The following is a 24698-nucleotide window of genomic DNA, read 5'->3' as shown; positions in this document are numbered from 1 at the left end:
CTGTAACTGATTTTTTTTTTTCCCCTCCGAATAAACGTGACTGGTGACATCTCTCTTTGGCCAGAGGAACGGCTCTGCTCTCTGGGGCTGGGGGGGCAGCGCGGGGGGGACGGGGGTGCGGGGACGCCCCCCCCCCCGGGCCCGGGGCTGCGCAAAATGGCCGTTGGCTGACGGACTACAGTTCCCGTGGTGCCTCGGTGAACGGGGACTACAACTCCCGTCGTGCCCCGCGCGGAAGTGGGCGGAGACCTGACGCTACCCTATAAATAGGCCCCGGTAGGCGCTAGGGGCCTCTCTCGGCCGCTGCTGCCGCCATCTTGTGGGCCGCCGCCGGCCGGCTCCATCCGTCGCCATCCGTTGCCCGCGCCGCCGCCCGCCCGCCGGGACTGAGCGCGGCGCCTCCGCACCGCCATGAGGGCCAAGGTGAGCGGCGGGGCGCGGCCGATGGTGCCTCATTCCACCCCCTCCCCTTCCCCGGGGGGAGGGTCTCTAGCAACGGCCGGGCCCGGCCGGAGGGGGGAGCGCTGTGGGCTGGAGAGCTCGGGGCGGTGGTGTCCGTTGCACCGAGACGTGGAGCGGGGCCGGGGGGCTCGGTTTGACGGGGGAGAGGGGTCCTTGGCGGGGGAAGGGAGCGGAGCCGGGGTCTCCGGGGACCAGTGTCTATCGCGGGGGAGGAGGGGGGTGTGTGTCTATCGCGAGGGGCTGGTCCCTGTCGCGGGGAGGGGGGGTGTCTGTTGGGGGACACCGGGCTGGGGGTTGGGCCTCGCGGCGGGCGCACACACAGACACACGGGGGTGAGGGGGGCGGCCCTAGCACCCCGGTACCAGCAATAACGCATCCCCCCCTCTTTTTTTTTTCTCCCACCCAGTGGCGCAAGAAGCGCATGCGCAGGTACGTGAGGCTCCCCCGGGGCCGCCGTCCTCCGGTCCGGTCCCGCCGCGGGGGGGGAACGGGACCCCACCACCGCCATGCTGTCCCGCCGGGCGGGACCGGTCCCGGGTCCTGAGTGCCGCTCTCTCCCGTAGGCTGAAGCGGAAGAGGAGGAAGATGAGGCAGAGGTCCAAGTAGGCCCCGCCGCGGGGCCACCGCCGACACCGGGGGGGACGTCTCGGTGCCCACCGCCCTCCCTCCCGGGGCGGGAAGGAAGGAAGAAACGGGCCCCGTGCCCCGAGCCGGGGAGGGGGAAGGAACCCGCTGCGCCGGGCCGGTTGTTTGCTCTGTGGCGGCCGTTGTGCCGCGAATAAAGCTGGTGGTTTTGGGACGCGGTGTGGTTCCTGCCGGGGGCCGGGGCGGTGGGTTCCTCCGGTAACGGGGGCGGACGGGCGGGACCGGGGTCACCGGGCGGCGCTGGGGTGAAATGCAGCCCCGCGGGGCCGGTAGCGGGGAGGGACGGGGGATGCTGGCGCGGCCGGGAGAGCCGGGATGCGGCGCACACGCGTGACGTCACGGTGACGGATGAACGCGGCGCGAGGTACACCGGGAGGAAAAGAAGCGCGGTTTCTTCCGGGTCGCCCCGGAAGCACCATAGAGCGCTTCCTGCCCGGCGCAGAGCGGCGGCCGGAAGGGGCCGCTCATTGTTGGCACTGGAGGACCCGCGAGGAGGCCGCGAGCGGGTGAGTGCGGGACGGGCCGCGCCGGGGACGGGACGGGCCGCGCCGCTACCGGGAACGGGGCCCCGCTCCGCCGTCCCGGGGCCCCCCCGCGGCGGCCGCCGCCGGGCCTGCCCCGGGCCTGCGGGGCAGTTGCTATGGAGACCCGGCGGGGGGGGAGGGATGGGGGGGCCGCGCCCCCTCCGCCCTCCCGCCGCGTCCCGGCGGGGCTGTCACCGGGCGGGCATCTCGGTCCTTCGGGCCGGGGACCGGCGGCGCCCGGGCCTTTCCAGCCGCCGCCGGTACCGGCAGCCCCGGGGAGTTGCCATGAGGGGTTGCCCGGGCCCCTCCACCGGCTCCCTTCGCGGCTCGGGGGGCGGCGGTGGCACCGGCACCGAGTAGGGACAGCCGGGGCTGCCCGGGCCGTGCTGTCCCTGGGCCGGTGCTGCTGCCTTGGGGTGGGTGTTTACCTAACCGCCGGCCTCCCCGGTGCCGGGCGGCCGCTCCCAGTCCCCTCCCTCACCACCCTCCCCTCCCTCCCGCAGTGCCCGGAGCCCCGCGGCGGCGAAGATGCCGGACCGCGACAGCTACAACAACGGCAACAGCGGGGATGAGGTGGGCGCCAATGCTGACGACATCTGCCGCGATTTCCTGCGCAACGTCTGCAAACGAGGCAAGCGCTGCCGCTTCCGGCACCCCGACATCAGCGAGGTCACCAACCTGGGCGTGCGCAAGAACGAGTTCATCTTCTGCCACGATTTCCAGAACAAGGAGTGCGTCCGCCTCAACTGCCGTTTCATTCACGGCACCAAAGAGGACGAGGACTGCTACAAGAAGACGGGGGAGCTGCCCCCGCGCCTGCGGCAGAAGGTGGCCGCTGGGCTGGGCCTCTCGCCCGCTGACCTGCCCAACAGCAAGGAGGAGGTGCCCATCTGCAGGGACTTCTTGAAGGGCGACTGCCAACGGGGCGCCAAGTGCAAGTTCCAGCACCTGCAGCGGGACTACGAGTACGAGGCGCGGGGCATGGCGGCCCGCGAGCAGGGCATCGTCCCCACTGTCCGCCGCTACGACCCCTACGATGCCATCTATGACCCCGACCGTTACGACGACCACGACCCCGTGCTGAAGCGGCGACGGGTGGACGGCTTGCACTTCGAGACCTACGAGTACAGCTTCGCCAGCCCGCGGACGGTGGAGTACCGGCTGCTGGAGGAGGAGAACATCATGCTGCGCAAGCGCGTGGAGGATCTCAAGAAGCAGGTGAACAACCTGCTGGCCACCAACGAGGTGCTGCTGGAGCAGAACGCCCAGTTCCGCAACCAGGCCAAGGTGATGACGCTGAGCTCCACCGCCACCGCCACCGAGCAGACTCTGGCCCCCACCGTGGGCACCGTCACCAACTACAACCACAGCATCGCCCAGACCCACACCACGCTCAGCAGCCAGGCCCTCCAGCCCCGGCCCGTCTCCCAACAGGATTTGGTAGCTCCCGCCGGAGCCCAGGCGGCTCCCCCTGCCAACGCCGCTCCCCCCATGAACCCCGAAATCACCCCGCTTTCGGCTGCCTTGGCCCAGACCATCGCGCAGGGCATGGCCCCCCCGGTCTCCATGGCACCGGTGGCTGTTTCGGTGGCGCCGGTGGCCGTTTCGATGGCGCAGCCGTTGGGTGGGATCACCATGAGCCACGCCACCACCCCCATGGTGACTTACCCCATCGCCTCCCAGAGCATGAGGATAACGGCCATGCCCCACTGACCGCCCCCTGCCGCGGGGACCATGCTGCCGGCGAGGGGGGACGGGGCAGCCGGTGGGACCGCCATCCCCCTGTGAAACTGAGCCGAGGAGGAGGAAGGGCAGACCCTCCCCAGCCTGTGGACAATGGTGGGGGCTCTCGCCTGGTGGTGTGGTAACCCCCCCTCCCCAAACCAGGGGCTTTGTGCCTCGGCCCGGCACCTGCCACACCGGGGTGGGGGGGGTTGTCGGTAAAACCTTCCAGGGAGGGTTGGGGCTGCTCCCCCTGGGGAGCCCTGTGTATGGACACGGCCCCCCCCCCCCAGCCTCCCTGGTGCTGGGTCTGTGTCCCGGTGCTGGGGGAGGAGGTGGGGGAGGCGGCACCTGGGCTGCGGCTCCCCCGGGCCCTGTAACGTTTTCAACTATTAAAAAAACCAGAGACTGAACGGCGATCGCTCTCCCGCCCCCACCCCGGCTCCGCCGCGACTCTCCCGGGGGTGGGGGGCGGCGGGGAGCGGCCGGTGTCGCCGGGGAAGGGCGGGACGGGGGCGGGGGGGGGAACGGGACGGGACGGGGACACAGGGAGCCGCCGCTCCCGGGACGGCGGCGGGACACGTGAGCCCCGCCGAAGACCCCCCCTCCCTCCCTCCCTCGGCCCCGCCCACCAGCTCCCTCCGCCACGCCCCTCCTCGTGAGCTCCGCCCAATGGTTGCGCCGGGCGCAGTGCTGCGGGGTGGGGCGGGGCAGAACGGGGCGTGGCCGGCGAGGCCCCGCCCGGTGCGGCGGCGGTAGCGGTAGCGGAGCAGCGGGAACGGGAGCGGGATCGGGATGGAGCGGCGGGGCGCGGGGCTGGCGGCGCTGGGCGCGCTGGGCCGGCGGCTGCTCTGGGCTCTGCCAGCTTACGCGGCGGGGTTGCTAGGGCTGGGCGCGGGCGCGTTGGTGTTGGCGTTGGCGCTTTACGCCGGTTGGCGGCGGCGGCGGCGGGCCCGGGAACGCGGGATGAGGTTGGCCGCCCGCCTGCAACGAGACGAGGAGGCCGCCGTACGCGCCGCCGCCGCCGGGCTGGGCGCGGCCCGCGGGGAGCTACCGGCATGGGTAAGCGGGTCCTCCGCCAGCCGACGCCGTGCCGTTATTCCCGGCGGCGGCAGCGGGACCGGCTCGGGCTCCTCCCCCACCCCGCGCCGGGCGGGACCCCCCCCGGGGCCGGGATTTCCCCCCCCTTCCCCTCCCACTCCCGCTCCACTGATGTCCCCGCCGTGACCGCCAAGATGCTTGCAGCGCGGCCCCCGAGTGGGGTCCCCCCGCTCTAACCCCCCGCAATGGGGTGACACCCACCCCCCCCAGCTCCTTCTCCCTCCCCCCCCCCCGGTACCGCCCGGGGCCTTCCGGCAGGGCTGGGGCCGGGCCGTGACTCACCGTGCCCGGGGGGGCTGTTTCCTGCCCGGGCGCGGGGGGCGGGGGGACGAGAACCCCGTCCCCGTGGTGCTGGGGGGGTCGGGACCCCCCTTCTCAGGACCCCCCTTCTCGGGACCCCCCACCACCGGGACCCCCGGGAACGGCCACGATGGGCCCGGGCTCGGCCGCGGGGCTGAAGCTGCCGCCAGATGTTGGTCACAGCTGCGGGGGGGGGGGGACGGGGTGGTCTCACACACACACACACACACACACACACGCACCCCCCCCAGCTGCGACTGTCCCACCCCACAGGGATCCCACCGGGCCGGTTGGGGAAACTGAGGCACGGTGCTGGGTGGGGCCGTGCCGTTGCACTGGAGTGAAACCCGTGGCCAGAGCTTCCTCCCCCCGGCCCCCCCCGGCCCCGCATCCGGCCGGAACCCGCACACCCCCCTTTCCATTCCACCCACCCCCCCCCCCCCGAGCCTCACGGACCCCCCCCGGCCCATCTGCCCACAGGTGAGCTTCCCGGATGTGGAGAGGGCAGAATGGCTGAACAAGGTGAGGTGTCCGTCTGTCCGTCCCTGCGTCCCTCCATCTGTCCGTCCCTCCGTCCGTCCATCCATCCCCCTGTGTCCGTCCCTCCATCCTGCTGCCGGCAGGTCCTGGCCCAGGCCTGGCCCTTTTTTGGGCAGTACATGGAGAAGCTGCTGGTGGAGAACATCGCTCCGTCCATCCGAGCCTCCAACACCCACCTACAGACCTTCACCTTCACCAAGGTGGACATGGGCGAGAAGGTAGGGCTCCCCTCGGGGCCGGGGGGGGGTGTGTGTGTCCCCCCAACAGCTCCCCAATCACTGCCCCCCCCCATGGCTCACTGCTGTCCCCCCCCCTCAGCCTCTCCGGGTCCTGGGGGTGAGGGCTCACCCCGGCGCCCACAAGAAGCAGATCCTGCTGGACCTCAACATCAGGTGAGCGGCCGGAGCCACCCATGTGGTGAAGGCGCCAGGTCTCAGTCCCCTGCACACCCCCCACCCACCCCTGTGCTGGGGACTCCCTCTGTACAGCAGATGCTGGAGCTCCCCCTTGCTGGGGAGGGCCAAGGGGGTGTCATGGCAAAGACAACCCCCCAACTCCTCCGTTGTGTCTCTGCAGCTACGTGGGTGATGTCCAGATCGACGTGGAGGTGAAGAAGTTCTTCTGCAAGGCGGGGGTGAAAGGCATGCAGGTGAGGGGGGGGTCTCTGCCCCGGCTCTGGGGGGGCAGTGGGGCTGGGGGTATGGGGAGCTGGCAGGGTGGGGGGCTGTGGCCATGGGGGGGGTGTCACATCTCACATCCCCCCAGCTCCATGGGATGCTGCGGATCATCCTGGAGCCCCTCCTTGGGGACGTGCCGATCGTGGGGGCCCTCACCATGTTCTTCATCCGGCGCCCGGTGAGTGCCCTCCCCCCCTCCAAAGGACCGGCAGCCCCGACCTCCCCCAAGAAGGATGCGGCTGGGGTCCAGGCCCCCCCCTCTGACCCCATTCCCCCCCCAGATCTTGGACATCAACTGGACAGGGATGACCAACCTGCTGGACATCCCGGGGCTCAGGTGAGCCCCAGCCCAGCTGTGGGGGTCTTCCCGGCCCCCCGGGACCACTGTGCTGTCCACGGCCCCGCCTGTGACTGTGCCCACACCCCCCCCCAGCTCCATGTCGGACACGATGATCATGGACGCCATCTCCTCCTACCTTGTCCTGCCCAACCGCCTCCTGGTCCCGCTGGTGCCCGACCTGCACGAAGCCGCCCAGCTCCGCTGCCCCCTGCCCCGGGTAAGGAATCTCTGGGGTGGGGGTGGGTCCCGGGGAAGTGGGGGGCACCTTGCACCGGGCCCCCCTATCCCTGGCTAACCCCCTCACTCCACAGGGCGTGGTGCGGGTGCACCTCCGGGGTGCCCGGGACCTGCGGTCGAAGGACCGGTTCATGGGGGGGCTGGTGGAGGGCAAGTCGGACCCCTATGCCGTCCTGCGCGTTGGCACACAGGTTGTCACCAGCCGCGTCATCGACGACAACCTCAACCCCACCTGGGATGAGGTCTATGAGGTGAGATACCCCCCCCTTCACCGGGGACCCCCCCAAACCAGCTGGGGTTGTTGGGGGCTGCAGGGACCCCCGTGTCCCCCCCGACCTGGCTGCAGTTGTGGGGGGCAGAGGGACACTCCTAGTGTCCCCAGCTGGGCTGTGGGGGCAGGAGCTCCCCAAACACAGCTGGGCTGGACAGGGGGACCCCCGTGAGGTCCCCAGCCTGGCTATGCTTGGGAGGGGGGCTACCCCCTGTGTCCCCCCCCACTGACACTGTCCCCCAGTTCATCGTGCATGAGGTACCAGGGCAAGAGATGGAAGTGGAGCTCTTTGACAAGGACCCCGACCAGGACGACCTGCTGGGCAGGTGTGGGGGGGGGCCGGACTGCCGGGCTGATGTCTGGGGTGGGGGGTGGGGGGCTGGCTGCTGCCCCCCAGCCCACAACTCATGGCCTCTCCTACCTCTCCCCTCCCCAGGATGAAGCTGGATTTCGGGGAGGTGCTGAAGGCCCGGGTGCTGGACAAGGTGGGTGCCGGGGCAGGGGGTGCTGGGGGGGCCGGGGGGGCCATGCTGACCCTTTTGCCCCGCAGTGGTTCCCGCTGCAGGAGGGGGGCCAGGGACGGCTCCACCTGCGCCTGGAGTGGCTCTCCCTCATGTCCGACGCCTCCAAACTGGACCAGGTGAGCGGGGCTCAGCCCGGAGATGAGTTTGTTGGGGCTCAGCCCAGCTGGGGTGAGGTCACGGGGTGGGCCGGCTGACACTCCCCCCCCGGCCCCCGGGCACATCCCCCAGGTTTTGGAGAGGAACCGGACAATCGTGGCTAAACCTGATCCACCATCAGCCGCCATTCTGGTCGTGTACCTGGACCGGGCTGAAGACTTGCCCGTGAGTGGGGGGCCAGGGCTGCCAGTTCCCTGCTCTGTGGGGTCAGAGATGTGTGGGGCCCCCCCTGATGCCCCCCCTTTATTTGCAGATGAAGAAGCCAGGCAAGGAGCCCAACCCCATGGTGCAGGTCTCAGTGCAGGATGTCACACGGGAGAGCAAGGTGGGCCGGGGGGGCCAGGGGTTGGGGTGCAGGGGCTGGGCTGGCTGGTGAGGGTCTAATCCTGCTCCCCCCAGGTGGTCTATAACACATCTGCTCCCGTCTGGGAAGATGCTTTCCGCTTCTTCCTGCACGACCCTGTGAACCAGGACGTGGACATCCAGGCGAGACCCCAACCCTGTGTCCCCCCATATCCCCCCCCAAATCCCCAGCCCCATTTTTGCCCATATCCCCCCAAATCCCTGTCCCTGTTCCCCCCCCCCGAATCCTCCAACCCCCATTCCTCCCCCATTTTTCCCCCATATTCCCCCCAAATCTCCCCGTGCCCTGTTTCTGCCGGATCCCCGTGACCACCCCTGTGCCCCCCCAGGTGAAGGACGACCCCCGACAGAGCAGCCTGGGCTCCCTCTCGCTGCCCCTCGCCCGTCTGCTTGACTCCCCAGAGTTGACGCTGGACCAGCCCTTCCAGCTCCAGCACTCGGGACCCGGCAGCCGCCTCTACATGAAGCTGGTCCTGCGGGTGAGGGGGGTTTGGGGGGGCTGGGGGGGGGGGGACTGCCCCTGCCCACCCCCCCCGCTGACCTCCAGCCCTGCAGGTGCTCTTCCTTGATGCTCCTGAGGATGGTGGCCCCCCACCCACCCCCTCAGGTCAGCCAGACCCTCCGGCCACCACCGACAGCACCCACCGGCCCACCCATGCTAGTCCTGACCCCCAGTTTGGCACTGAGGTGGGGAGTGGATGGGGGGGGAGCTGGGGGACATCACCGGGGAGGCTGGAGGGCTTGGGGGGGGGGGGGAGCAGGATGGGGCCCAGGGGCAAGGGGACCTGCAGAGAGGAACGGTGTGGGGAGCTGGGAGGGAGCGATTTGGGATGGGATTGGGGGGTCCTGGGGGCAGGATGGGGCTGGGGGGGATGCTGGGGGGCAGTATGGGGGGTCCTGGGGGCAGGATGGGGCTCAGGGGCTTGGGGAGGGTCCTTGGGGGCCACGATGGGGGGGGGGGGTTCAAATGGCAGGAAGGGGGTGTCAGGGCTTGGGGAGAGTTGGGGTTGGACATGCCCGGCAGCCCCCGTGCCAGCGCCTGTCGCGTCCCGGTGTCCCCAGCACGTGCTGCGGATCCATCTCCTGGAGGCCGAGAACCTGATCGCCAAAGACAACTTCTTCAAGGGGGTGGTGCGGGGCCGCTCCGACCCCTACGCCAAGGTGCGGGTGGCCGGGAAGGTCTTCCGCAGCCGCGTGGTCAAGGAGGACCTCAACCCCCGCTGGAACGAGGTCTACGAGGTACCGGGGGGGGGGGTCCCTGCGCCCCGTCTGCCCCCACCCTGGGCATCGGTCCTGTGGGCATGGATGTGGTGTGTCGGGGAGGGGGTCCTGTTCCCGTGTCTGTCCCCCCAGGAGGGGAAACTGAGGCACGGGGGCTGGGAGGGGACCCAGGCATCCGGGGGTGTCCCCACCAGTGCCGCCTCTCCCTGCCCAGGCGATCGTGGATGACGTCCCAGGGCAGGACGTGGAGTTCGACCTCTTCGACAAGGACATCGACAAGGACGACTTCCTGGGCCGGTGGGTGCTAGGGGGGCACGGGGGGGGCCGGGGGGCTGTGTGGTGGGCCCCCCAAGCCCTCACCATCTGCCGCCCCCCTCCTCCTAGGTGCAAGGTGCCACTGAGGCGGGTGCTGAGCAGTCGCATTGTGGACGAGGTAGGAGAGAGACCGGGGGGGGGGCTGCACCTGGGGGGGGGGGGGGCCTGCAGCAAAGCAGGGGGGTCTCACCCACCCTCCCTGTCCCACCAGTGGCTGCCACTGGAGGAGGTGAAGTCAGGGCGGCTGCACGTACGGCTGGAGAGCCTGGCCCCCAGCCCCAGCACTGCCCTCCTCGAGCAGGTAACGAATGGCCCCCGGCTCGCCAGGACGAGCATCCCTGTCCCCATCCCCGTGTGCCCCCACACCATGGCGGGACCCCCAGCCCACCCTCAACCCCCCTCCCCAGGTCCTGCACACCAACAGCCTCCTGCAGCCCGCCCGGGGCGAGGAGCTCTCAGCCGCTCTCCTCTCCGTCTTCGTGGACCGAGCCGCCGACCTCCCGGTGAGTGGCTGCCCCGGCACCCCCCCATCATCTTCATCATCTTCATCATCTTCATTGTCCCCACCCCACTGTCCCCCAGCTCCGGAAGGGCTCCAAGCCACCCGCCGCCTTCGCCAGCCTGGCCGTGCGCGACGTCTCCGCCAAGACCAAGGTAAGACATGGGGAGGGGGGGGGGGCGGGAGAGGGTAAGGGGGTAATGAGGCTGGGGGGGGTCTCTCACCCGCTCTTGTACCCCCAGACCTGCACCCCGTCGGCCGAGCCCGTGTGGGATGAAGGCTTCTCCTTCCTCATCAAGCGGCCCCACGTGGAGTCGCTGGAGCTGCAGGTCTCTGCCCCGTCCTCGCAGCGGGGGTCCTGTCCCCACGGCAGGGGTCCCGTCCCCGCGGTGGGGGTCCCGTCCCGGGGTGCTGAGCCCCCTGTGCCCCGCAGGTGAAGGAGGAGGGGGGGCAGCCCCTGGGTGCCCTCAGCCTGCCCCTGCCCCAGCTCCTGGCCTCCGAGGGGCTGGCACTGGACGGCTGGTTCCCGCTGGCCGGGGGGGGTCCCGGCAGCCAGATCCTGCTGCGGGCGCAGCTGGGGGTGAGTGCTGGGATTGAGGGGGGGGGCGGTGAGGGGGGTGGGGGGCCGAGACTGCCCCTCACACCCCCTCCACCCCTTGTCCCCCAGGTCCTGGTGTCGCAGCAGGTGGAGGTGGGGGCCGGTAGCGTGTCCCCGGCCGGGGGGGACGCTGCCCCCCATCCCGCGGAGGCGCCGGGGGAGGAGTGCGGGACGGGGGGGCTGCGCCAGCGCCTGCTCCCGGCTGACAGGTAGGGCTGGGGGGGGCGCAATCCCCCTCCCCCCCCCCCAGGGAGCATCTAGCCCCCTCCCCAGATTGCATCCAGCTCCCATTCCTGCATCCGCTCGGGCTATAAACCCTAAGCCGGGGTGGGGGGGGTCCGGGCATGAGCCCCCAGGGCCGAGCCCCCCCACCAGGGGTCCGGGGTGGGGGGGCCACTGACCCTCTGCCCCCCACAGCCACCCGGAGCCGGCGGAGGGTCCCCTGGGGCGGCTGCAGCTCACGCTCTGGTACTACGGGGAAGAACGCAAGCTGGTGGCCATCGTCCATGCCTGCAGGTGAGGCTACCTGGTGGGGGGGGTCTACGGGGGGGGGGTCTCAGGGCTTGGACCCCCCCCCCTCCCGCTGAGCTGTGTGTCCATCCCCCCCAGGAAGCTGAGGGCCGTGTCGAAGGAGCTGCCGGACCCCTACGTGTCCCTGGTGCTGCTGCCCGACCGCAGCCGCAGCACCAAGAGGAAGACCAGCGTGCAGAAGAAGACCCTCAACCCCGACTTCAACGAGAGGTGGGTGGGAGAGATGGCGGGGGGGGGGGGACACGACGACGACTGTTTGCCTGGCTGGTGCTGCCCAGTATGGCCCAGTACAGCCCAGTCTCTCCAGGTTCGAGTGGGATGTGTCCCTCGAGGAAGCCTCGCGGCGTAAGCTGGAAGCTCACGTCAAGTCCACCGTGTCCTTCATGTCACGGGAGAAGGAGGTGCTGGGGAAGGTACGGGGGGTTTTGGGGAGGTCTGGGGGGGTCGGGGGGGGGGCCCTTCTGAGCCTTTGATCTCCCCCAGATCCATCTGGACCTGGCACAGGTGGATCTGTCGGAAGGGGGAACACACTGGTGAGTGGGGGCTGTGCTAGGGTGGGTGTGGGAGGTCTCTGGGGACTCCCAGGGGGTCTCTCTGGGTTGGGGGGGTTGTGTCATCCCCCCCCGTGCCCCCCAACCTCTCTCCCCCCACAGGTACGAGCTGCGGGACGAGCGGAGCAGCCCCTAGAGCTAGGCCCCCCCCCCCGGGCCCCCCCCCCGGGGCCCCCCGGCCCCCCCCCCCCGGGGCCCCCCCCCCCGGGCCCCCCAGTCCCCACCGTGCCTGGGGCTGTGGGAAGGGCGAGGGGGGACGACCGGGCCCCCCGGCTGCTCCTGCTGACCCCCCCCAACGGCCCCCCAGCCTCGCCACTGACCAAAGACATGCTGGGTGGGGGCCAGGCTGGGCCCCCCCCCGTGCCCCCCCAGACTGTTACGTATCTCGTGCCTTTTGCCCACCGAGGAGCCTCCTGGCATGGGGGGGGGGCCCAGCCTGGGCTTCTGCCCCCGGCCCCCCCCTGCCCCCCCCCGGGAAGATGCTTTTGTTAGAGCCGCTGCCACCACCGCCATGCCACCGCCGTGCCACCGCTGCGCCGACCCCCTCCCCACCTTCCTGGGGCTGTGACCCCCTATGTATGTCCCCCCCCGCTGCGGTAATAAAGGAGGGAGGAGACGGCGGCGGTGGCTTCGTGTGGTTTTGGGGGTCCCGGGGGGGACCCTTGGGGTCTGTGGTGTCCCCCCTACTGTGGGGTTCCCCCATGGGTGTCCCTCGTGGGGTGTTCCCTGTCTTGGTGGCCCTACTGGGGTGTCCCCCATGGGAGAGGGTCAGTGGGATGTGTGGTCCCCCCCCTTCCTTGAGGTGTCCCCATGGTGGTGGTCCTGGTGGGATGCCACCCACGGGGTGTGGGTGTCCCCATTGGGGGGTGTCCCCATCGTTATGTCCCTGTTGGGGTGCTGCCTGGGGGGTGGTGGGGGGGGTGTCCTTGGTGTGTTCCCCCCCCCCCCCTCCACGGGGTGCTGTCACGGGTTGCTTCCTGCTGAGGTGTCCCCCGTGGGACCACCGCTGGGGTGTCCCCCGTGGGGTATGGGCACTGGGGTGTCTCCTGGGGGGGTGGGTGCCCTCCATGGGGTGTGGCCGTTAGGGTGTGACCCATGCGATGCCGTCACGGGGGTGCCCGTGGTGATGTCACTCGTGGGGGTGTCCCCCATCGCTGTGCCGCCCCCCCCCCACCGGACCCCGCTCCGTGCCCTTCTATAGACAAAAAATCCCCCCCAGGAGAAGGGGCGTGGCCTCGCCTCCCCTCATGCATAATGCATCGCCTAATTAGCGCGCCGTGACGCAGCCGGCGCGCGGCCAATGGGCGGGCGGTGACGCCGGTCGGTAGAAAGCGCCCGCCCGTCGCCCGCGGCCCAGAGCGGGGAAGCAGGAACGGGAGCGGCCGCCGCCATGGTGGGGGCACCGGGAACCGGGGGGGTCCCGCGGGGGATGCGCGGGCGGAGGGGGGGGGGCGGGACGGGGGTGCGGGGGGCGGCTGGATCCGCGGCGGGGGGGCTCGGGGGGGGGCGGTCGGCGGGCACCGGGAGCGGCCGGTACCGGTGCCAGCTGACCGCCGCGCTCTCCCCGCAGTGCGATTTCTCGGAGGAGCAGACTGCGGGTGAGTGACCGGCACCGGGCACCGGGCATGGCCCCCACCCCGGGACCGGCCCCGCCGCCCCCAGCGCTTCCTGTGCGGCCGCGGGTGGGGCCGTTCCCGGGGCAAAGTCCCGGCCGGGCGGGGCCGTTCGTGCCGGTGGGGCGGGAGTGGGAACGGGACCGGGCCCCGGGGCGGGGGGGGGGGGGGGGGGGGCGCGGGCCCCTTTTGCGCCATTTGCCCTTATATGGGCATAGCGTGGGGCCGGGCCGCGCATTCCTGCGGGGTGGGGCCGCCCGGCTTCCCGGGACGGGGGCGGGGAGGGGGGGGGCAGCATCCCGGCCGCGCCCGACGCGGCGGGGGGGGGGCGGCGACCTCCATCCCCGCCGGCGTCGGGTTCCATCGGGAAACCGGACCCCGCCCGGGAAAGAAACCCGACCCGGTGCCGGGGGGGGGGGGGGTGTTTCTGGTGTCCCAGGTTGGGGGGGGGGGGGGCAGGTAATGGGGTCCCCAAGGTGCGGGGTCCCAGGGATGCAGGCGGTGGGGTTCCGTCAGCGTGGGGTCTGTGGATGCAGCATCCCTCCAGATGGGAGGTCTGGCGGGGGGGGGTGGTCTCGGTGAGCCTGGGGGGGTCCCGGAGGTGCTGACACGGGGGCGGGGGGGGGGGTCCGGCAGAGTTCAAGGAGGCGTTCCAGCTCTTCGACCGCACCGGGGATGGAAAGATCCTGTACAGCCAGTGCGGGGATGTGATGCGGGCGCTGGGCCAGAACCCCACCAACGCCGAGGTCATGAAGGTGCTGGGCAACCCCAAGAGCGATGGTGAGTGGGGGACACCACCACCCCCCCCCAGACTCCCCGAGACCCCCCCGGCCCCCCCCCCCACCGACAGTCTCTCTCCCACAGAGATGAACCTGAAAACGCTGAACTTCGAGCAGTTCCTGCCCATGATGCAAACCATCGCCAAGAACAAGGACCAGGGCTGCTTCGAGGACTACGTGGAGGGGCTGCGGGTCTTTGACAAGGAGGGCAACGGCACCGTCATGGGGGCCGAGATCCGCCACGTCCTCGTCACCCTGGGTGAGCATCATCCCCCCCCCCTCCCCCCCACAGGTCCCCAAATCCCTGCAAGCCCTCAGGGACCCCTCAAACACCCCCAAAACCCAACCAGCCCCAGGGACTCCATGAACTCCCAGCCTGTCCTGGGATTCTCACAAGCCCCCAACTAGCCCCAGGGACACACCCCCCCCCCCCCAAAGGCTAGCAAGCCCTGGGGACCCCCAGTGTGTCATGTTGTTCCCCCCCCCCCCCCCAAATCACCATGGGGTGACACAGGCTGTCCCGCAGGTGAGAAGATGACGGAGGAGGAGGTGGAGCAGCTGGTGGCTGGGCATGAGGACAGCAACGGCTGCATCAACTACGAAGGTGAGGGTAGGGGGTGCTGGGGGTCCCAGGGGTGCTGGGGGTCCCAGGGGTGATGGGGGTGACGGGGGCCCCGGGGGGCTCGGCCGCGGCCCCACTCCCTCCCTGACCATCATGTCTCCTTCCTTCCTCCCAGCGTTTGTGAGACACATCTTGTCAGGGTGACGCCGCAGGGGTACGCCTCCCCCCCCCGCTCCCCTCAGTTACTTCCAGTTTTTTTTTTCTGCCTATTTTTTTCGGTGGTGTCTTTTTTTTTTTTAAGAAAAGCCAAAAAAAAAAAAAAAAAAAAAAAAAAAAAGGCCGCCTGGTTTGCGCTCTCGCCCTTGGTGCAGCCCCTCCTTCCCTCCCCCCTTTTCCCCCCGCATGCCCCTCTGCATGGAGCCCCCCTGCGTGCTGGGGCCGGGATGTGGGTGCTGGCATGGGGTGGGGGGGGGCCAGTGGACCACCCCCCCCGGCAGGGGGGGGCCAGGGCTGCAGCAACGCCGGTTCCTCCCTGCGCTCTTCAGCCGTTTGACTTTGGTTTTCCTGCCTCTCTCCGGGACAAGGGCTGGGGGGGCCCAGGAGCCTGCCCCCCCCCCTCACCCTGCTCTCCCCGTTTCTCTCCACAGAGCTGGTCCGGATGGTGCTGAGCGGCTGAAGACCCCTCACGTCATCATGTGTTGTTCCCCATTCCCCCCCAATCACTCTTGGTTTTGTGCCTTTTCCCTTGTTTTCCTGCCACCACCAAGGCCCCCTGCCCCCCCGCTCGTGGCCCCACTGGCTAAATTATTGCTCCACGGCATCAAATAAAGTGTCAGAAAGGTGACGCTGGGTTGGTGAACCTCTGTGTGTCCCCGCCTCCCGGCCCCCCCAGACAGACTGCACCATGATGCTGTTTGTTTCTTCCCGCCCCAGGGACTTGGAATTTTATTTTTGTTGGTTTTTTTTTTTAAAAAAAAAACAAAAACAAAAACAAACAAAAAAAACCCCAAAACACAAACAAAATTGGGGGGGATGACAACTGAGAAGGAGCTGGAAGGGGGGAATGCCCATGTGCCGGGGGGAGTGGAGCTGTCTCATAAATAGCCGGGGGGGAGCAGGGTCCCCGGCCCGCCCAGGGAGACCAACACTTAAATAAAATCCAGGACAATCATAAAAAAATACCAAAGCTGGGGGGGCGGGGGAGGGGGGGGGCAGCTTCCTTTGGGGTGCCTTGCAGGGGCGGGAGGGGCCGGTCTCCCCAGGCTGGTGGTGGCAGCGGGGTTGAGGGGGGCTGCGGCATCCTCGGCCCTGGTGGGGGCTCACTGCGTGGGGGGGACTGGGGTGGCCGTGCTGGGGCTGGGCGCGATGGGGTCCGTCTGCAGGGGGGGGCCTTGCTCTGCAGGGAGAGAAAAGAAAGAGCGGGGGGGGGGGTCACATCTGGGGGGGGCAAAGGGGTGCACGAGCACCTCTTGCCCCACAGCTCTGGGGATGGGCTGAGCCCCCCCCCGCCCCATGCCTGTGAGTGGGTTCCCCCCCCTCCCTGAGTCCCTCCCGGTGGGTTCCCCCCTCCCTGTTCCCGGTGGGTCCCCCCCCACACCCCCGTCATGTCTCACCTGCGAGGAGGCCGGGGTTGGGAAGGAGGCTTCCCTGCACGGCGGCCACGATGGCGGGGCTGTGCGCGGCGGCCGAGCCCCCCGCGAGGTGCGGCAGGGCCAGGCTGGGTGGGTGGGTGGTGGGGGGCAGCCCCCCGGACGGCATGCTGCTGGCGAGGGCCCCATGCAGCGGGAGGGCGGGCGGGTTAGCGGGGAAAGTGGCGCCGAGGGGCTCGGCGGGGGGGTTAGCCATGCTAAATGGGATGGCGGATGGAGGCAATCCGAAGGGCAGGGCCGCGGGCGCATTACCGGGCACGGCGGGGTGGCCGCTGCCACCGAGGCTCCCAGCCAGGCTCTGGGACGGCGGCTGCTGCCCAGGGAACGGCGCCGGGGCTGCGGAGAGAGCGGGAAGCAGGGAGCGGGGGGGGGGGGTGTCGGTGCCAAGACCCTGGCATTCAGACACCCCTCCCCCTCCAACCCAAGGCCTCAGCACCCTGACTCACCGTGCGGGACGGCCGGGGCGCCCGGCGGCGGGGGTGGCTGTGGCGGGGGGGCACCGGGCAGCGGCTGCCCCACGGGCTCGGCGGGGGCCACCATGGCGGGGGCGGGTGGCGCGCCCAGCGGGTGGGCGGCGGGGGCCAGGGGGGCACCAGCGGCGGTGGCGGGCAGGGGCTGGGCCCCTGGTGGCAGCGGGGGTGGCTGCTGCTGCTGCTGCTGCTGAAGGTGCTGGAAGTGCTGCTGGCGGGCACGCATCTCCGCGTACTTCAGCTGCTCCATGTGGAAGGCCTGACGGTCCGCCAGCAGCTGCTGCCGCTGGTATTCCAGCTGGGGGGGGGACACGGCGGGGCAGAGGGGCCGTCAGCAGGGGATGCTAGAGTGGGGGCAAGCGCCTGGCTTCCCCTCCCCATCGCCACGGGTATCACTCACGGCCTCACGCTCCCGGTCCATGATGGTCTCCAGCTCCTCGAAGTGCCGCAGCTTGATCTCCAGCTTCTTCATCTGCGTTTCCACCAGCAGTGCCACCAGCGACTTGATCTTACGCTCCTCCACTGCTGCCAAGTGCTGAGGGGGGGGTGGTGGTGTATCAGAGGCGGGGGGGGGGGGGGTGTCAGCACCCGTGCCCAGGCTTCACGGCCCCCCTGCCCTGAGCCCTGACCCCAGCCCCTCACCTTGGCCTTCACAGCAGCAGCGGCCAGGGCAGCAGCGGCAGCGGTGGAGAGGTTCCCCTCGCCGATGTCCCGCTCCACCTTGGCCTTGCGCTCGGCCTCAGGCTCTGGTGGCTCCTTGGGCGCCTCATCCAGCCCTTCCTTCGCCTCCTTCTCCTTCTCTGGCTCCCCTGCGGCAGGACGGGGGGGGCTGTGTCGGCAGGGCAGAGCTGGGGGGGCTCAACATCCCACCCTAGCCCAGCCGGGCCCCCCACTCACCTGCACCATCACCATCACCCTTGTCAGGCTCCTTCTCGCCCTCTACCTCCTTCCCCTTCTCCTCCTCCTTCTTGGGTGCCTCCCCGGCCTTCTCCTTCGCCTCGTCCTCCGCGGCACCATCCCGCGGCTCCTGGGGAGGGACCGGCCCCGTGGCTGCTTGAGTCCCTGTGCCAGCCACCCTCCCCAGACCCCCGCACTCCCTCCCAGGGCCAGCCAATACCTTGGCCTCCTTCTTCTCCTCTGTCGGCTGCGCCTCTGCCCGCGCCTCCTCCGTGCCACTCTCCTCTGGGGACACAAGCACAGGGTCAGGCCCCATTGCTGCCCGCCCCAGGCCTAGCAAACTCATCACACTGACCCACCCCGCCTCACCTATCCGCTCCGGCTCGTCGGAGGTGGTGCCGGCGATGCCGCTGCTCTCCAGCCCGAATGCGGGGTCGGCCTTGCCCGTCACCTTGGCCGCCTCCTCCACCTTGCGGACATGGGCCTCCACCAAGGCCGTGGGCACCTCCTCCTTCATCTTGGAGAACTCCTCTGCCAGGCAGCGCCGTGGGCCCTCAGTGGGGCCCCCAACACCCCTTGGAGCCAGCCCTGGTCCTCAGCATTCTATATCTCTTAGGGGACTTGTCCCATCCCCTTGTTAGGCTCATCCTGCCTCGCTACAGAATGCCCTATAGGACTCATCCCATCTCCTCATAAGAGTTATCCTGCCACCCTGTAGGACTCCCTATAGGACTCAGCCCTTCTCCCTATAGGACTCTCCCTCTCTCCCCATAGCACTTATCCATTACCCCATAAGACTTGTCCTGTCTCCCTACAGAACTCATCCCATTCTCCTACAAGACTCCCCACAGGACTCATTCATCTCCCCATAGGACTCAGCCCACCTCCCTATAGGACTCAGCCCTGTCCCCCCCAGGACTCGGCCAGACCCCCACCCACGCCATGCCCCGCCGGGAGGGGACGCATTACCCAGAGCTGACTTAGCGGCGGCGGAGGCGACGCGGGGGTCGACGACGGAGGCCAGGAAGGCGACGGTGCTCATGACGGGATTGCCGGACTGGCTGAAGGGGATGGGCTGGTAGGCCAGCGGCCCCAGGGATGCCTCTGAGTCCTCCAGGTAAGGGTCCTCAATGGGCAGCCGCAAGAAGTGTAGGATGCACTCGTCCTGCGTCCGGCTGCCCACGTGCTCCGACACCTTGTTCCAGTCATCCTTGTACATCTCCAGGGCCTGTGGGATGGAGCAGGGGGCTGTCAGCATGGGCTGGCAGTCCCATTGCACCCCACTCCCCGTGGATCCCCACTCACCTCCAGCAGCAGCAGCGTCTCCTGCTCCGTCCACTCCCGCGTGGCGCTGGCAGCAGCTTTGCTCTGCGGGGGGAAAGAGAAGGGTGAGCGGCGGCAAGCGGGGGAGACGGGGACAGGGACAGAGGGTGCCCACCTTGGAGGGGACGTTCTTCTTGGTGTACATGTCAGTGCGGAGGCCAAAGTTCTGCATGTCGGCTGGCTTCTCCTTGCTCTTGTCGGGGAAGTTCAGCATCTGCTGCGAGGCCGAGGTCTGCTGCCAGGGGAGGAGAGGGGACGCTGGGGACACGGCCGTGGGGGCTAGGCCGCGAGGATGCTGGTTGCCCCCACCCCATCCCAGAGAAGCCTTTGTGTCCCATCTCGTCACGGTGTCCCCCCCGCGTCCCTGCTCCCCGGGGCAGGGCGGCATGCGGGGCGCGAGGGGGAGGAGGGAAGGAGCCTTCCTCGGCCAGCGGCGGGGGGATGGACCCCAAGGAGCCGCCTACCAGCTCCGGCTTCCCCTTCACCGTCTCGGTGACGAGGTCTTCGATCTCTTTGCTCTTGCGGCCCGTCTTGGCGTCACCGTCGCTCTGCCGGCCCTGAGGCACGGATCGAAGCTGTGCGATCCCCCCACCCCCCCACCCCACCCCGCGCCCGGCCCCCGCGGGGACCGGGGGAAGGCAGAGGGGGGACGTGGCTGGGTGAGAAGCGGCCGCCCCCGCGCACCCACCTGGGGTGTTTTGGGCTGCAGCGGCACCAGCCCCGAGGGCGTATCAGCCAGGACGTGGAAATGGGAAGTCGGTGGGGGGCCCATGGGGGTGGGCCGGCTCTCGGCATCCACCTGATAGTTGATGAGGCCCCACTGCTCCAGGAAGGCGTGGACCCTGCGGAGAGCCAGGGCTCAGACGACCCTGCCGGTCCTTCTGCCAGCACCAAGGTGCCAAACCGATCTGCCCCTCCACAACCCCACCGGCGCTAGAGACCCACCGCATGATGGCACAGACATCCCCAGCCAGGTTGCGGCGGCACGCCGTGGAGGTCAGGTACTCCTGGGGGTTGAGCCGGTACGTGTCAATCATGAAGTTGCGGTATGCCAAGTATCTGGGGGAGAGAGGCAAGGTGTCAGTGCTGACTGCGGCCCCACCGGCACCAGGAGGGATGGGGAAGGGGTGGGTGGGGGTTTGGCCTCACATTTCGGGGGTCTTGGATTTATTCTTGCCATTGAAGAACTCGGGCAGGGCTCGGCGCTCGATGGCGTGGACGCTGCAAGATGAGACACTCAGGGAGGGCCTGGCCTGGCAGCCCCGCATGGCCTGGCTGGTGCCCTGTGGCATCATCCTCATCCTCAGCTGTCCTGTACCTGTTGTAGTCAAACCAGGCGGCGTAGCTGGGGATGATGATGTGGTGGGTCTGCTCCGTCACGTTGTCCTCGTGCAGGTCGGGGTTCTTGGCCTGCTCCCCTTTGCTGCCAGTTCCGTTCTCCTCCTCATCCTGCCAGAGACCAGCACCACATGGGCATGGGGGTTCTGAGCCCCCCTTTTGGATCCTTCCTCATCCTCACTGAGAGCAGCATGAGGCCAAAAGCACAGGGCAAAACTACATGTGGCCCCAGTGATGACAGGGAGGGCAGAAAGGGGCCCTTTTGTCCCCAAAAGAGGGACAAGGAAAGAGGGATAAATAGGCGACCATCCAGCGATGGTGACCGCCACGCTGGGGTGGGAACATCTTCCCTGGAGGAGTGCTGGGCCAGGGAGGAAGGAATGGGCCTGGGCCTTACCTTGCCAGCTGTCTCCATGCTTTCGTCCTCCTGTTCATCTGGAAGAGAGGAGAACAGGGGCAGGTTTGGGCACCACCAGGTCTGTGGTGCCAGGGGACCTGTCCTGGTGCTTGGCCCCGGCGCCTTGGACTCACCCAGGTCTGTCATGGTGCCCCCCTTGACAGGCGCAGACTCCGAGTCCTTCTTGGTATTGACTGCACCAGAGGGAAGTGGCGCTGAGCACCCCAGGGATGGGCCCCCACCCCAGCCCATGCTTGTGATGGGGGGACCCCGTGGGGGGGGCTGCTGGCTCCCCACCCTGACCTGTCTTGGGCAGGGTGACCTCCTCCACGTTGGGGACGGGAGAGGGCTCATCCATGTCCTTCGTCAGGTCCTCCTGCTCCTCCTCACGGTGCCCCCGTTTGGATTTGTTGTAGGGGGTGGAGGGTCTGTGAAGGGAGAGACCCTCCATGTCCCAGTCACCACCGCACCCCAGGGCCCAACCCCCCACAGCCCCTGCCCTGGGGCTGGATCTGATCCTGCCACCCTGCCCCAGCCTGGGCTCACCCCTTCTTCGCGTTCTTCTTCTTAGCCTCTGGGGTGGGCGAGGGGGAGGGCGAGCGCTTTCGCTTTTTGTAGTTGCCTCCCTTCTTGTCCCGCCTGTCCGAGTCAGGGCTGTTCACCTGGGGGAGACGGGGGTCACTGGGTCCAACCAAGTGGAACGATCAAACAGAGACCCCCATTTTCCCCCGCCATGGCTTTGCCGCCCCGCTCTGACCTCGTCTGTCAGTGTCTTGGCTGAGATCTTCTTCCTGCGGGCAACAGGGCTCTTCTCGTCTGTCACCTCGTAGTCCTCCTCATTCATCCACTCGTTGAAGGTGTCTGTGTCCAGAATCCACTTGGCGTGGACCTGCCGGGCAGGGGTGCAGGCACGTCAGGCAGCCAGCAGGCAGAGGAGGGGGCTGCAGCTGCCATCCCGCCCTGGGGGACCTTGTTACCTTCCGGGGCTTCTCCGGTGTTGGGGCATCCTCTACAGAGGCCTCAATCTCGCTGGCAGGGATCCAGGTATCATAGCTGCGGGTGCAGAGGAACAGGGTGAGAGTGGCATCCACAGCGGTGTGGGTGCCCCGTGGGCATGGGGAGGCTCCATCAGGCTTCAGCCGTGTCCCCACAACCCCTGCCCGGCCCCCCTCACCTGTCGGGGTAGTAGCCCCAGTGCAGCAGGACCTGCTTGTCGCGCTTCATGACTGGCCGGACCCACTCCTCTGTGGGAGACACAGAGCAGGGCCAGCACTGAGCACGGACCCGCTGTCCCACCAAGAGCTGCCCGTGACGCCCAGCATGGCTCTGGCCCCCAAACACCACCCCCCTCCCCGGCATTTCGCCATGAGCTCGGAGCAGGGGGCTCCCCCTTGCACCCACCTTCCTCCAGGTTCCCGGGGACAGGACAGACAATGTGGGATGCGTTGCTCTTGTCCTCGGTCACCGTGCCCTGCGAGGAGAGCGAGGGAGTGGGTCTGGGGCTGAGTGCCTGGGATGAGGTGTTGGATGGGCCCCCACCCCATGCCCCCCACCCTGGCGCTGCCACTGACCTGGTGCCTCTTGACGATGTCTTTCAGCTTGCTCAGCAGCTTGGGCTCGATCTCCTGGTGCAGGAAGATGTTGGGCCGGGCCAGGCAGTTGTTCTGGAGAAGGAGAGCAGAGTGGTGAGCGGGTGGGGGAGGGGGGGGGCCCGAGGGTGGGGGCAGGGGCGGCGCCTCCTACCTGCACCAAGGATTTCTCGATGGTCATGAACATCTCCACGTTGCGGTCCATCCGCGAGGGATTCTGGAAATCGAAACGCCGCCTTATTGGAAGAAAAGAGCGACTCTCATGAAAGCCACAGCTCAGGTCTCCTCGTCAGCATCCAAAGCCTGGGGGGCGGGGGGGGACACGCGCCTGAACCCCATCAGGGGTCCATGGTGACGGGAAGGGGGACATTCCCCAGCACCTGCTTGCTATGGAGGTGGGTGCCCTACAATCAGCCCACCCCTGTGCAGGCCCTGGCCAAGGCCACCCCAGGGCATTCCCATGGAGGGGACCCCCAACCTGGCCCTGTGACCCGCCCCCCCCGGCCCCCTCCTGCTCCCAGGACCCCCAGCCCCGACAGGTGCAGGCAGGCGCTCACCATCCTTGGTCGCTCTTGAATTTATAGGCCGCTGCCAGGATGTGGCACAGGGCTCCTCCCGCCTTGAAATCCAAGAAGCATTTTATCTGTAACGGGAAGAAAGGAGTCGGGGGGGGGGGCGGCCACGCAGGGTGGGCTGCGTTCCTGGTGTGGCAGGGAGCTGGGCGGGGTGCCATCCCCACGTTGGGGTGCCATCCCCTTGTTGGGCTCTGTCCCTGGGCTGGGATGCAGTCCCTGCGGTGTTGAGTCACTGACCCCAGTTGGGGACCTGTCCCTGTGTCGGGTCCCAAGGTCCCCGGGATGCTGTCCTGGGGTCCCCAGGGTGCAGTCCCCAGGTCCATAAGGTGTTGTCCTGGGTCCTTGGGGTGCTGTCTGTGGTCAGGGCCCTGTCCCAGTGTTGGGGTGCTGTCCCTGGTGGGACACTGTCCCCTGGTCATTGGGGCACAGACCCTGGCTGGGGGCTGTTCCCAGCAGGACAGTGCCCAAGTGTCACCGGCCACTGTCCCCAGGACACTGGGGCACCGTGCCTGACCAGGGCGCTGTCCTGCACTGGGGCACTGTCCCCGGCTACTGGGTGCTGTCCGTGGTTGGGCGCTGTCCCTGGGTCACTGGGGCCTTGTCCCCAGGTCTTTGGGGTGCTGTCCCTGCTCAGGGCCTTGTTCCCGGTTCACTGGGGCACTGTCCCTGCTCAGCCTTGTCCCCAGGTCTTTGGGGCCTTGTCTTCGGCTCATTCAGGTGTTGTCCCCGGGTCTTTGGGGTGCCGTCCCTTCTCAGGGCTTTGTCCCTGGGTCATCAGGGCCTCGTCCCCGGCTCAGTGGGGCTCTGTCCCCGGGTCACAGGGGTGCTGTCCCCATGTCTTTGGGTGCTGTCCTCGCTCAGGGCCTTGTCCCCAGGTCTTTGGGGCCTTTTCCCTGGGTCTTTGGGGCACTGTCCCTGCTCAGCCTTGTCCCCAGCTCTTCGGGGCGCTGCCTCCGGCTCTCTGGAGCCTCGTCCCTGGGTCACGAGGCTGCCGTCCCGTCCCCCCCCCCCCCCCCCCCCGTCTTTGGGGCTCTGTCCCTGCTCGGGGCCTTGTCCCCAGGTCCCCGGGTGTCGCTGGGCCTCATCCCGCACCGGGGCGCAGCCCCCGGCCCACCGCGTCCCCGTCCCCGGTGCCGCCACCGGCTGCCCGCTGCCCGCCGCGGCGGGGGCTCACCGGCAGCTTGGTGAGGGGCGCGTTGCTGACGTGCTTGCCGAAAACCTCCTCCTGGAACTGCAGCAGCTGCACCACCAGGCTCGACAGCGACTTGTTGGTGGGGGGTTCGGCCTGGATGTACTGCGGGGGCAGGGTGGAGGGGGTGGGGGGGTCAGCGCCGGAGCCGGGCCCGGGCCCGGGCCCGGGGAGGGGGCGGGGGCGGCGATGGCGGCGGCGGGGCCGTGACAGGCCGGGCCCGGCGGGGCGGGGGCCGGCGGCGGCGCCCCCCGCCCCCCGCCGCGGCCTACCTTCTTGTAGTTCTTGCCGAGCCAGAGGCGGACGTTGTCGAACTGGCTGACGGTGTCCGAGGCCTCGTAGTACTTGACGTTGGGGCCGCCGTCCTTCTTCCGCACCGCCATCTTCGAGCGGGCCGGGCCGCCTCCCGCCGCCTCCCGCCGCGCCGCGCCCGCTCTACCGCCCCCTGCCGGCCCCGCCCCGCCCCGCGCCCGCTCTACCGCCCCCTGCCGGTCCCGGGACGCGTCGCCTTCTCCCGCCGGCGCTGCGCGAACGTTGCCGGCTCGGTACCGGCGCGGACGGGCCGTGGAGGACCCTGACGGGTCGGGGGCTCCGTGACGCCCCCCGCCGACTCCACACACGCACACAGCTCCCCGCGGGGGAGGCGGCCCGGTCGGGCAGTCCTGGGGCGGGGGTGTGAGCGGGGCCGGGAACGGCGGCGGGGCACCGGGAGGGGTGGGAAGGCGGCGGGAAGCCGGGAG

At 69.2% G+C, this 24698-nt stretch overlaps 3 protein-coding genes across 13 annotated transcripts; 2 read left to right on the top strand and 1 right to left on the bottom strand.

Moving 5' to 3' along the window:
- Positions 1 to 270: 270 nt before the first annotated feature.
- Positions 271 to 3753, top strand: ZC3H10 (zinc finger CCCH-type containing 10). Its single transcript, XM_049818861.1, has 4 exons — positions 271 to 423; positions 869 to 891; positions 1026 to 1613; positions 2135 to 3753. The coding sequence occupies exons 3-4, from the start codon at positions 1456 to 1458 to the stop codon at positions 3342 to 3344; spliced, it is 1368 nt and encodes a 455-aa protein (XP_049674818.1). The 5' UTR covers positions 271 to 423; positions 869 to 891; positions 1026 to 1455; the 3' UTR covers positions 3345 to 3753.
- A 332-nt stretch (positions 3754 to 4085) lies between these two features.
- LOC126046437 (myosin light polypeptide 6) lies at positions 4086 to 15375 on the top strand. Of its 5 annotated transcripts, XR_007508329.1 has the most exons (33): positions 4099 to 4415; positions 5235 to 5276; positions 5378 to 5512; positions 5613 to 5686; positions 5871 to 5943; positions 6060 to 6149; positions 6253 to 6308; positions 6405 to 6528; positions 6623 to 6799; positions 7063 to 7145; positions 7256 to 7304; positions 7370 to 7459; positions 7572 to 7664; positions 7753 to 7824; positions 7899 to 7985; positions 8192 to 8341; positions 8418 to 8549; positions 8925 to 9101; positions 9298 to 9380; positions 9468 to 9516; positions 9610 to 9699; positions 9806 to 9901; positions 9981 to 10052; positions 10140 to 10226; positions 10331 to 10477; positions 10565 to 10704; positions 10913 to 11011; positions 11105 to 11236; positions 11334 to 11439; positions 11510 to 11559; positions 13148 to 13175; positions 13827 to 13970; positions 14055 to 14095. XR_007508329.1 is itself a non-coding variant. In XM_049818832.1 (31 exons), exons 1-31 carry the CDS (start codon positions 4149 to 4151, stop codon positions 11711 to 11713), a joined length of 3156 nt encoding a protein of 1051 aa, XP_049674789.1. In that variant the 5' UTR covers positions 4086 to 4148; the 3' UTR covers positions 11714 to 11744. The 5 variants fall into 5 exon arrangements, 3 of the variants coding, with proteins under 3 accessions (XP_049674789.1, XP_049674790.1, XP_049674791.1); XR_007508330.1 differs by lacking the exon at positions 8418 to 8549 and having other exon boundaries at positions 4100 to 4415; XM_049818832.1 differs by lacking the exons at positions 13148 to 13175; positions 13827 to 13970; positions 14055 to 14095 and adding an exon at positions 11680 to 11744 and having other exon boundaries at positions 4086 to 4415.
- Positions 15376 to 15740: 365 nt separating this feature from the next.
- On the bottom strand, positions 15741 to 24404 carry SMARCC2 (SWI/SNF related, matrix associated, actin dependent regulator of chromatin subfamily c member 2). 7 transcript variants are annotated; one of them, XM_049818824.1, is made up of 29 exons: positions 24231 to 24404; positions 23944 to 24063; positions 22752 to 22837; positions 22349 to 22430; positions 22177 to 22269; positions 22007 to 22076; positions 21780 to 21849; positions 21583 to 21658; positions 21363 to 21494; positions 21152 to 21267; positions 20909 to 21033; positions 20740 to 20799; positions 20606 to 20643; positions 20189 to 20319; positions 20020 to 20091; positions 19816 to 19929; positions 19559 to 19712; positions 19335 to 19427; positions 18986 to 19102; positions 18853 to 18915; positions 18517 to 18775; positions 17917 to 18078; positions 17768 to 17832; positions 17548 to 17677; positions 17293 to 17459; positions 17051 to 17185; positions 16627 to 16948; positions 16145 to 16516; positions 15741 to 15927 (listed from the first exon to the last, which is right to left on the bottom strand). In XM_049818824.1, exons 1-29 carry the CDS (start codon positions 24339 to 24341, stop codon positions 15851 to 15853), a joined length of 3612 nt encoding a protein of 1203 aa, XP_049674781.1. In that variant the 5' UTR covers positions 24342 to 24404; the 3' UTR covers positions 15741 to 15850. The 7 variants fall into 7 exon arrangements, with proteins under 7 accessions (XP_049674781.1, XP_049674777.1, XP_049674780.1 ...); XM_049818820.1 differs by having other exon boundaries at positions 18986 to 19105; positions 24231 to 24397; XM_049818823.1 differs by having other exon boundaries at positions 16433 to 16516; positions 18986 to 19105; positions 24231 to 24397.
- Between the last annotated feature and the right edge of the window lie 294 nt (positions 24405 to 24698).

This window comes from Accipiter gentilis, chromosome 16 (assembly GCF_929443795.1).
Source record: "Accipiter gentilis chromosome 16, bAccGen1.1, whole genome shotgun sequence".
Lineage (NCBI taxonomy): Eukaryota > Metazoa > Chordata > Aves > Accipitriformes > Accipitridae > Astur > Astur gentilis.
The sequence above is the reverse complement of the archived record's forward strand: the minus strand, read 5'-3'. Positions and strand labels throughout refer to the sequence as shown.

Bases quoted from the DNA above. Each gene is read 5' to 3' on its own strand.
- ZC3H10 (XM_049818861.1), top strand. From the start codon at position 1,456: ATGAACGCGGCGCGAGGTACACCGGGAGGAAAAGAAGCGCGGTTTCTT. The intron at 1,614-2,134 runs GTGAGTGCGGGA...TCCCTCCCGCAG, and splicing joins CGCGAGGAGGCCGCGAGCGG to TGCCCGGAGCCCCGCGGCGG.
- LOC126046437 (XM_049818832.1), top strand. From the start codon at position 4,149: ATGGAGCGGCGGGGCGCGGGGCTGGCGGCGCTGGGCGCGCTGGGCCGG. The intron at 9,700-9,805 runs GTAACGAATGGC...CCCCCTCCCCAG, and splicing joins GCACTGCCCTCCTCGAGCAG to GTCCTGCACACCAACAGCCT. The intron at 10,053-10,139 runs GTAAGACATGGG...TTGTACCCCCAG, and splicing joins ACGTCTCCGCCAAGACCAAG to ACCTGCACCCCGTCGGCCGA.
- SMARCC2 (XM_049818820.1), bottom strand. From the start codon at position 24,341: ATGGCGGTGCGGAAGAAGGACGGCGGCCCCAACGTCAAGTACTACGAG. The intron at 24,064-24,230 runs GTAGGCCGCGGC...CTGCCCCCGCAG, and splicing joins TCGGCAAGAACTACAAGAAG to TACATCCAGGCCGAACCCCC. The intron at 18,079-18,516 runs GTAATGCGTCCC...GCTGCCTGGCAG, and splicing joins CGCCGCTAAGTCAGCTCTGG to AGGAGTTCTCCAAGATGAAG.